Source organism: Phacochoerus africanus, chromosome 15 (assembly GCF_016906955.1).
Source record: "Phacochoerus africanus isolate WHEZ1 chromosome 15, ROS_Pafr_v1, whole genome shotgun sequence".
NCBI classification, from domain to species: Eukaryota; Metazoa; Chordata; class Mammalia; order Artiodactyla; family Suidae; genus Phacochoerus; species Phacochoerus africanus.
In genome coordinates this window covers 55,109,372-55,120,297 of record NC_062558.1, presented here as the reverse complement: position 1 = coordinate 55,120,297, position 10,926 = coordinate 55,109,372, and the positions used below count along the sequence as shown (strand labels likewise).

The 10,926-nt window shown below is 47.3% G+C and overlaps 1 protein-coding gene across 1 annotated transcript in view; it reads left to right on the top strand.

Annotated features, from left to right (window-relative positions):
• The first annotated feature begins 655 nt into the window (after positions 1 to 655).
• RYR2 (ryanodine receptor 2) overlaps positions 656 to 10,926 on the top strand; it is a 775,249-nt gene continuing 764,978 nt past the window's right edge. The window contains exon 1 of the mRNA XM_047762364.1: positions 656 to 845. Within this exon, the coding sequence (XP_047618320.1) occupies positions 798 to 845 (48 nt within the window). The 5' untranslated portion in view covers positions 656 to 797. The remainder of the gene's footprint in view (positions 846 to 10,926) is intronic.

Below are 10,926 nucleotides of genomic sequence, written 5' to 3'. Positions count from 1 at the left end.
TGAAGAATTCTTACGCTGATCGGGAAGAGAGGTAATCCAAGCCGAAAATACCATGTGTTGGGTCACCTTTACTTGGAGATGATCCACTCAGGGCACCCGGGTGAAAGATGACTCGTGCCTGCGACCTGAAGTGCCAAGGGAGTAACTGCGGGAGCCCCTCCCAGGAGGAAGGAACGCTTAGCCTAGGGTTCAAGGTCAGAAGCGGCAGGTGGATGAGCCCAGGCAACAGAAGGGCGCAGGTGGAAGGCAGCGCGCTCCTCGGATGCGCTTCGGTCCCGATACCCGGCGCGGCCAGTAAGCGGCGCTAGGCCTCGGGTTTGGGGGCCCGGAGGAGCCGGCTGCGGTTACCTGCAGCGGAGGGGAGCCGGCGAGCTCCTCCCCGCCCGCCTGCCCACCCCCACTCCCCGCCCCCACCGCCGCACTCACCCGGCTTCCGCGGACTCCGCGCACTCGCTCGGAGGAGCCGGGGCCGAGCGGTTTGCCTGCTGCAGGCAGGGCGTGAGAAAGCAGGCGCGGCGGGGCTGCGGGGCCGCCTGCCCGCGTCCTCCCGGCCGGGTTGCCCTCCTCCCTCACAGTGCGGCGCCGGGAGGCTTGGGGCTCCGCCGCCCCCGCCCGCGCCGCCTCCTCAGCTCTGCAGGAGGGGACCGCCTGGAGCTCGGCACCCGGCAGCCGCGGCCCCTCCCGCCCCCGGCTCCAGGCAGCGGCAGCTGCAGCAGCAGCAGGAGGCAGCGTGAGGGGCCGCCGCCGCCAGGCTCCGCGGGGCTTGAGAACCGGCCCCGGCGAGGAGGCGCGGAGCCATGGCCGATGGGGGCGAGGGCGAGGACGAGATCCAGTTCCTGCGAACTGTAAGCGCTGCACGTCTCCCTTTCCCGGGGGCAGGGAGACCCGGGGCACCCACCCGCGGGGTCTGGGCTGAGTGGCGGCCGGCCCCCGGACGCGCGGGCGGGGCGGGGGTGCCCCCAGGGATGCGGGAGGAGCCGGGCATCCCCCGGGGGGCGCAGAGTGCTTGCTGGGGCGAGGGAAGGAAGGGTGCGTGTCTGTGCGCGCGAGTGTAAAGCCCGGGGCCGGAGCACAGTGAGCAAGCGGGCGGGAGGCGCACCGGCTCAGTCCCTGGGCTCCGAGATCCGGCGCCTTGCTACTGCGGGAGTCGGGGGACGCGGAGGCGGCCCGTCGGGCCTGACTGCTCGGAGGAGCTGGGACATTCCGGGAAGCCGGGGGCAGGGGACAGACCGGGTGGCCCTTGGGGCGCAGGGGCCGGTAGGGACGCGGGCTGTCCCCGGGATTCCGCGGTGGCGAGGTTTCTCGGGCTTTCTGGCTGGACCCGCGCGCTGTCACGCAACCCAGGGATTCGCCTACTTGGCCTGTCGCGGGCTGGGGAGGGGGTGCAGGACGTGCCCCAAGATTGCCCCAGAGTCGAGGTGCTGCGCGGGGGAGGGAAAGTCACCTCCGTGGTTACCGCGTTGCCTGTGTTGGAGCCATCGGTGGTGCTGTAACTGTTTGCACAACGTGGAAGGGATGGGAAGCGAGTGTATGTGTGTGTGTGTGTGTGTGCGCGCGCGCGCGTGTGTGCACGGGCGCGCGGGGGCGGCGGGGGACAACGCGAACGTGTCGTTCTCTAAATGCTGGCATATTGAACGCTGAGTGCAGCAAAGTAAGTGTGTGTGTGTGTGTGTGTGTGTGTGTGTGTGTGTGTGTGTGTAAGGGCAAGGTGGCTGTCCAGAATTTACACACTGGGTGGCAGCAAGGAAGGGCTGGCTCCACACTCATACAATTTTTTCTTCTTAAGTACCTCTCGGCACTGCTCCTTCATGTCGCTGATTTGTTCGAACGCTGCAGAGATCTCCCAGGCTGAGGTTCACCTCAAGGCTGGGACTGGGGAGCCCTTTGCCTAAAGGAGATGCCATAACTTCTCCTGCTAAGAATCACCTCGTTAGCATCTCTTCTTTCCCCAACAGTGAAAAAGCTGTCACTTCCCAGTTAGGATTACCTCCACAACTACAGAGAGTCAGAGAGATGTTTATATTTTGAAATATTAACCAGATAGCAACTTTCAGGTGTGAAAATAGCCTAGACGACTTATGTGGGGGCTGGACAAGTGAAAACAGTACACTTGTCAAGGAACATTCTAAGTAGCTGTTTTTCCATTTTGCTCCTGTAAATTTTTGGGGGGGCACTCTTTTTTTTTTCATTGAGGGAGGGGCAGGGAGCTTTTAGAAAGGATAAAATCCAGGGTTCACATCACATGGCCAATGATTTGACCTAAAGCTAGCTGCACTATTACAAATGCTGTTGGTGGTACTTCTGGCCCAAGACCCAGCTCCGAACAGCATGTTTAAAACGTTGCTCAATGGGAATATCTGCTAGTACTACGGTTTATTTTTATTTTTTTGGTGGAAAATTGTCTGTATGATTTTTTAATAAGAATATAAGAATATAAGAAAAGCCACATGAAAAGATGTTTCTCAATTCCATGAAATCTTTTGTTCAGTTGGATAAAATATATGGATGCTATGTAATTTTTAAATTCAGGCTTTTTTTTTTTTTTCCCAAACTCTATAGGGTTAAAATTAGCCAGAAAATTTTTGGAAGGCTTTGTGCACTCAAGGGCTTCCTGCAGGCTTAAATGTTAAGCCGAGCTCATGGAGGTGCTGTTATCAGAATACTTAATGGGGACCGAGGTAATGTGTTTGCTGATGGGTTTCTGGACATATAAAGTAATGTTAAGTCTGAGCCCCTGGACAGCTGCCTGTCAGCCCAGCAACACCTTTGATAAGTGGGTCCTGGGTAAAGATCTGGCAGTCCTAGCCTGGGATTTTTCTTTTAATAAAACATCGGTAGGTGGTTGTGCTGATGACGAATGACCTTGAAGGAGGTAGCATGGTGGAACAGGGGAATTTTTTTTTTTTTGGTGTAACATTAACACCTAAAGGGAAAACATGTCTTTCCCTCTAATTTTTTTCAGTTTTAATATGGAAATTCTCAAATCCTTGCCTCTTTGTGCTGCCCTTGCTCCTTTCCGTTTTATTCTCTTAACCTGAGGGTGTTGATGGTTCAGGAATGTTAGTGGAGTTAGAGATGGAGAGAATGTAGTTCTTACAATAAATTCATCTCTCCTTTTTTCCCTGGGGCATTTTTTTTCTCTGTTGCGTGCAATTTTGTCACTTTGAGGTTGGTGGGTTTTTTTTTTTTTAAAGTAGCCCAGGGAGTATTAACCACCTCTGCATCTAGATAAAATTGTTAGAGATTATAGATGAAGCTGTTGTGCATAAAAAAAGAAAATCAAACAGCCGTAATGGTGAATTGGACATTTCAACCATTCTGAGTCGAGCATCTTAAATATTCTCTTGGATTTTTATTCAAGCCCTGTAGTGCCTTGAAGGATCTTTGGCATTTTCTGTCCACAGCTTCTTCCTTTTTCTAGAAGACTTTTGTGATCACTGTTAAGGGAACCAAAGGTGAACTCTTTAATGGACTGGGTCTTTGGGTTATGCCTGCTGCTGGGAATTTATTCTTCTTTTGTGAAGGCAAGTTTGGTGACTGTGTGGCCCCTGCCGATCCCTCTCTCATCTCTTTTCCATTATGCAATTGTGAGTTTGCTGACGTTCCTTTCAAATGGTTACAGAGATGAAAGATCACCTTTCTTTCAGTGGCTTCCCCACCAGCTGGAAGCAGGCCCACTCTGATGTGTTTATCTTTGAGAGAAATTAAGACTACATTTGTGTAAACTCTGGACATGCTGGGACACTTCGAAGAAGCCTGTCATAAAATCAACTTTCAGCCCATAATGGATTTATTCGCTGTCATTTCCAAACATACCCATGACGTGGAGTGTGTTATTTTAAAGATGTTATTAACTTACCAGTATAGCTGTGGACCAGAATCCCTTGACTTTAAGAAAACCACGATGTAACATAAAATAACCTTGGTCAGGAGTTGATTTTTCTAAGTACTTTGCCTTTCTTTCATTTGTGTAAGCACAGTAGAATCACTCTTGGGGTATCCTGTGTCTTGTAGTTTTGTGCATAGGTTGAAACTTTGAAAGTAGTCCCCGGCTGCAACAGTTATTCCCATAGGAATGCTTTGAGCTCTCCTCTGGTCTGCCTTTGCAGAATGAACTGTTTCACCATAGATTTCTTCTCACTGCACCTACATCTTGCTCACTATCGATAGGAAGCGTCTTAGAAAGGATTCAGCAATTAGTTGTAATCATCATAAAGTATAAATGATAACACACACCATGGAAGTAGATTGGGCTGGAATGTCTAGCCCCAGTTTATAGAGGTCCAGGAAGGCTGATTGTGCAAAGTCACTTGCTCAGCAGTGCAGAACTAAGACTAAACCTTTGATCTTAAGCTGATATTCTTTCCTGGAGAGGAAGGCTATGTTAGGAGCTGCTGAAGTATGTGTTTGGTTTACAGCAAACAGACACAATCAGTCTTCTTAGCTGAAGGAATGTCACAGAGTACAAACGAGAAGATTCTGGGTGAGCACCTTTTGCTCCCCTGATAACAAAGGCATGAAGAGCTTTAGATAGATATGCATTGTGGTATTTTTTCAAGGAACTGATGGAAAGCCTCAGCCTTTATTATTATTATCATTGTCTTTATCATTATTTTGCTTATTTTTTAAATTTAGAAGCTGGTATTTACACATTGGCAGGAAGGGCAGGATCTAAAACACTTAGAGCACTAACTTATGTGATATTGCATAAATGATTGTTTTTTATCAATGCTTACAACTTCTGGGTGACTGTGCTTCTGTAAGTAGCCCCTGGAAAGGAGGGAGAGAGGATGAAGCCCATTTCAGCTCCTGAAACTCTGATGTCATGAAGATTCCCTTAATTTAGCAAAATATTTGTTGAACACCACTTTTGGTATGCTTGGTGTGATAGTGGGTGTTAAGGAAGTGTTCGAAGTAAGGACGAACGCAGTCTGCAATTATAATGGCAAAGAAACGAGTTAGAGGCTAGCATGGAACAATTAGAAAGAAAAAGCACAAAGATCAACTAGGACATTTGGGTGGAAGAGAACCCTTGGAAAATGTTATCCTGTCTACCCCTGTATCTCCCTGCCCTGTCATCCTACAGAGAAGGAAACTAAAGCTCAGCAAGGTGAAATTATTTAGTCCAGGTCACATGCTAAATTAGTGACTTAGTTTAAATTGCTATAACAGGATACCGCAGACCAGGGGGCCTAAACATCATGTGTTTATTTCTCATGGTTCTGGAGGTTGGGGAGGCCAAGATCAAGGTGCTGGCAGATCCAGCATGTGATGAGGGCTCTCTTCCTGCTTTGCAGATGGCTGTCTTCTTCTTGTATCCTCACATAGCCGACAGAGAAATCACCTCTCTCGCGTTCTTTCTTCTCATAAGTGTGCTAATCCCATTTTCCGGGGTCCCACCCTCATGACTTAGTTACCCCTCTCCCACTTGCTGATACCATCCCCTTGTAGTTAAGATTTCAACATATGAAACTGGAGAGGATGCAGACATGCAGCCCATAACAGTGGCATTTTTAGAGTAATGCAGAGTGTGTGGAAATCTCTGAAGAACTGCCCCAAAGGTAGTTTATCAGTACACATTCTTCTTTGTAGAGCAATTTTAAACTCATCTGTCTCATTTAGGCTTATCTTTGCCTTCACAGGGTTCACTGTCTAAATCAGCGCTCTTGTCCTTCCAGCCACTGACAAGGACGTTTCTTTCCTTCTTCATAAGGTTGCAATTCCTTGTGTGTCTTGGATCGCAGGAAAGTACTTGCCTGCTGGTCCAGGATGAGAATCTTGCACATATTCCATCCTTTCTCTGCCTCCCTCTCCACCTGCTCCTTCTGGTTGATCTTGAAGCAGGCTAATTTCTCCCAAGTGAAAAATTCCTTTGTTTGACCCTGATACTTTATTTAGCTGCTCGACTCCTCCAAATGTGGTCTCCACCTACTGCTTGTCTCCACCTCTACTGGTAATTGTTAGCTAGGCATCTCTTCCTTGTTAAAATCCCTTTATTAGATATTACCAGTAACCTTTTCTGTGCCGAATCTAAACGTTCCCCTCTCCCCCTGTTCCTTTAGACCTCACAAACTCTGCTAATCCTGCACTCCTTTTCGAAGCTCCTGTGGCTTTCAAGCTAGGATCCATTCTGAGTTATTTTTATATGTTTCTGATCATGCTTTTGTGGGGTGCTTTTCACTTCATCTACTCCAATCTTTGCTTGTCTCCAAAGATGACATCCTCTTTCCAGTTCTGTCTCTTCTGCTTCGATGATCTTAACTGGGCCCCAAAGCCGAGGATCCTTGGGATAATAGAGTTTGAAAAGCCTTAACAGTGGCTTCATCCAGCTCTCAAAAGCCAGAGGAGGTACAGGAACTTTCCCAAAGCCGTTCTCTCCTGTAGAAGAAACCCACGCAGATCTGACAGCCCTGGGCCTCTCATTTCCAGCTGCCCACAGCCTCTGTTTAAATCCCCTCCTACCCCTGGATACACCATCCTGAGCACACGTGTCTTCTGTTTTGCAAATCGCTCTTCCTCCCAGTGGCACTGACCTAGAGACACCAGTGTGATCTTAATCTTCAGAAGCCCTGGCTCTGAGGCCTGAATCCACCAGTACCTAGGCCAGGAATTTAAACTTTTTTTCCTTAAGACATAATGATAATATTAGGCATCTCAGGAGGATTTTTGAAGATTGAATGATAGAATTTATGTGCAAAATCTGTGACTATGCCTGGCCTGTGGTAGGTGCTCAGTGCATTAGTCCAGTTCTTTTTGTTTCCTTCCTTCCTTCCTTCCTTCCTTCCTTCCTTCCTTCCTTCCTTCCTTCCTTCCCTCCCTCCCCTTCTTTTTTTTCTCCACAGGTGAGGCATATGGAGGTTCCCAGTCTAGGGGTCAAATCGGAGCTACAGCTGCTGACCTACGTCACCGCCACAGCAACGCCAGAACTGAGCTTCATCTTTAACCTACACCACAGCTCATGGCAATGCTGGATTCTTAACCCACTGAGCAAGGCCAGGGATTGAACCCCCATTCTCACGAATACTAGTCGGGTTCGTTACCACTGAGCCACAACAGGAACTCCCTGTTCCTGTTATTTCTTATTTGTCATCATCTCCTGTCCTGATTTCCTTGGCAGTTCAGCTCAGCTTGGGACTGCTTTTGTACCTAGTACTTGTTCTAGCCTCCAGCATTGCCCTTCCTCAGCCAGTGCAGCTCACCTGGAGTTGTCCTGTCCGTTGCATCCTCCTACAGAGTTCAGTTCTGGGTTCCAGCCACACTCAGCTGACTTTTCTCCCTGGCTCATGACCTTCTCCCAGTCTGACTCTTGATGCCTTACTTGACCCCCGATCCTGCCTCAGCCTTGTGGGGAGAATTTGAGAGGAAAGTGACTGAGACAAGTGAACTCAGGTGAAAAAGAGAAAAATGGAAAGGTTCAGAGAGTCAATGATTGGGGCTGCCCAAGGGAGACACTGGGTTCCCGTCAGAATCTGAGAAGCTTCTGGATGGTGAGGTGACTTCCAGAGCACTGCAGGGTGTCAGGTAGAGTGGTTTTATCCACTTACTTTCATCTTTATAAATCATGGGAAGAGCCCTGGGACTCTGCCAGTAAGCCATTGTGTGACCTCGGGGTTGGCAGAATCCCATAAAAATTCTTTTTTTTTTTTCTTTCTTTTTTTCTTTTCTTTTTTTTTTTTTTTCCATTTTTGGCTGCCCCTTGGCAGATGGAGTTCCTGGGCCGGGGATCAGATCTGAGCCTCAGTTGCAACCTATGCCGCAGCTGCAGCAACATCGGATCCTTTAACCCACTGTTCCGGGCTGGGGATCAAACCTGCATCCTGGTGCTGTAGACATGCCACCGATCTTGTTGTACCACATCGGAAACTCCTGAAAATTCTTTCAGAAACTGTAAGATGCGGAGTTAGTTACCTCTCAGGGGCTCTCGGTGGAGTTAAGAGTTAGCCAGACTCAAACCGTTCAGCAGGATGAATATAATAAAACCCTGCCCTTAGATTGGACATGCATCCTTCGAATGGTCCCGGAGTCCCTGGATATTTTTGTCCTTGTGGATCACAGTGTCAGCAGCTAAATGTTTAGGGATCACCTTCCTTTCTACTCTCTCAGCTTTGAAGTGCTTCTGTGGCTTCCTGTTATTGCTTGGGCTGGTGAAGAATTGACCCATATTTTTGGGGTTTCCTAAAATGTTATATCGGTAGTTGGCCTCAAAGCTCAGATAAAAGGTGTTCTTCCTGGTTTCTGTGCCCAGTAAAAGTTCTACAGTGATGCTCCTTTTTTTAAAAATTTTATTGGAGTGTAGTTGACTCACAATGTTGTATTAGTTTCAGGTGTACAGCAAAGTGAATCAGTTATACGTATACCTATATCCATTCTTTTTGCACACATAGATTATTGCAGAATATTGAGTAGATTTCCCTGTGCTACACAATAGTTTCTTGTTAATTATTCATCACACATACAGCAATGCGTATATATCATTCCCATCCTCCCCAGTTCTCCTCCTCCTCCTCAGTTTGTGCTATGGTAACTGTAAGTTTTATCTCAAAATCTGTGAGTTTTTTTTTCTGTTCTGTACATAAGTTCCTTTGTATCATTTTAAAAATTAGATTCCACATGTAAGTGGAATATGATATATTAGTCTTTCTCTGACTTCACTTAGTATGATAATCCACATTGCCGCAAATGGCTAATATTCCATTGTATGCATGTGCTGCATCTTCTTCCATTCTTCTGTCACTGGCCACTTAGGTTGCTTCCATGTCTTGACTATTGTGAATAGTGCTGCTATGAACATTGACGTGCATGTATCTTTTTGAATTATGGTTTTCTACAGATATATGCCCCGGAGTGGGATTGCTGGATGGTATGGTGGTTCTATATTTAGTTTTTGAAGAAACCTCCATATTGTTCTCCATAGTGTTTGCACCAACTGACATTCCCACCAACAGTGTAATTTGCTTCACACCCTCTCCAGCATTTATTATTTATAGACTTTTTGATGGTGGCCACTCCGACTGGTGTGGGTTGATACCTCACTGTAACTGTAGTGATGTTTCTGCAGTGAAACAGTAACCTCCGGCTTTCCCTGATGCTGACATGGAGTGTCCAGAGGATCAGAGCACAGTTGCCTCATGCCTGTTTTCGAAGCAGAGTTCTCTCCAGAGTGAGGGACAGAGATCCAGAGGCACTGACTTCTGTGCCCAGGTGAGACTTCCACCAGGAGGCTGTGCCCAGGCGGCAACTGTCACCATTTGGTCATCAGTATTTGCCAGTTCACTGGAAAAAAAAATTAAATCTAATTAGGAAGCTGAGGCAGATGTAGGGCAAAGTGAGTAGAATAGCAGAAAGTGCTGTAGGAGCTCAGAGGGTGGGTGATGGGGCCTTGGTGGGTCTGAGGAGGGTTGAGGCAGGAGTTACCTGTTGGGTGCTTCTTATTGGGGTTGGCGAGGCGGCAACACAGGCACACACATCCCCATCAGCCGGCAGCAAGGACAATTCTCTGCCATCAAATTATTTTCTTCTACTACAGCAAGCACCTTTTTTTTTTCTTTGAAGTTTGTGGTTTTAAAAATGTTTTTTTTTGTACACTTGATTTCTTTTCTTTTTTCTCTCTCTTTTTTTTTTTTTGGTCTTTTTGCCGTTTCTTGGGCCGCTCCTGTGGCATATGGCGGTTCCCAGGCTAGGGGTCTAATCAGAGCTATAGGTGCTGGCCTACACCAGGGCCACAGCAACGTGGGATCCAAGCCACATCTGCAACCTACACCACAGCTCACGGCAACGCTGGATCCTTAACCCACTGAGCAAGGCCAGGGATCGAACCCGCAACCTCATTGTTCCTAGTCGGATTCATTAACCACTGAACCACAATGGGAACTCCTACACTTGATTTCTTGATTATTTTATTTCCCTCTGAATTTAGAATCGGACTCATAAAGTTCACATGAACCCATGAATTTCACCCTTATTTAATACATAATCAAAGGCTCAAAGTAAAATATATATTTTGAGAGCACAAAGAAAAAGAGATAAGGAAAAAGGAAAATTCCAGGAAAAATCAAATCCCTAATGTTGAATAAATTGGGACATTGTTAACCTAGGTTTATAGCCATTAAAAGTTGTGCTCACTGGAGTTTCTGCTGTGGCAGAGTGGGTTAAGGATCAGGCATGGCTGCAGCGGTGGTGTAGGTTGCAGCTGTGGCGAGGGTTCGACCCCTGGCCCAGGAACTTATATATGCCATGGGGTGTGGCTGAAAAAGAAATCAAAACGTTGTGCTCACTTATTTTTTGCAGTGGGTTTATGGTGGTCAAAATGTGACTTCTTTTGAATTTCACTAGAGTCTATTTATTTCAGACTTAAAATTTCATGAGGAAATTTTGGTCACACCATGAAAGATAGTACTCCATATTTCTTTTGACCAAAATTTGACCAGAAAGCACTTAAGGGACACTTATAGTAATGAGCCCATTGGGTAGAACACAGGTTTTTTTTTCCCCTTTCAGAGAAGCACAGCATATTGAAGGATGATTGGGGTACTTGAAAAATTTAGCAGAAATCCACACTCACCCCCTCCCATGGGACTGAATCCTTGGTGCCCATTTACCTCTCTCTTTACGATCTTCGAGAATATCCCCTCGTTCCCCTCTGGCCCTGGACACGTGTGATTTGTCTTTAAGGACCCTGCCCGCGGTTGGGAGTTATGATCAGCTTACAGCTTCTGGCTTCTAGGCTCAGTAACATGTCTGGAGAACATTGCCTCTCGAGTCACAGACAAGCGAAAAGCTGAGATGAATTGTTTCTGATTGAAGGCTGTCAGAGAAGCTTAAAGCTTTGAGTTCTGCTGCTGTCCTTCTTGTGACAGTAAAGGAGGCCATCATCCCCAGAAGACGGGGTATTGTTGTTGAATGTAAAGGTCCTGCTGCTGCTACGGA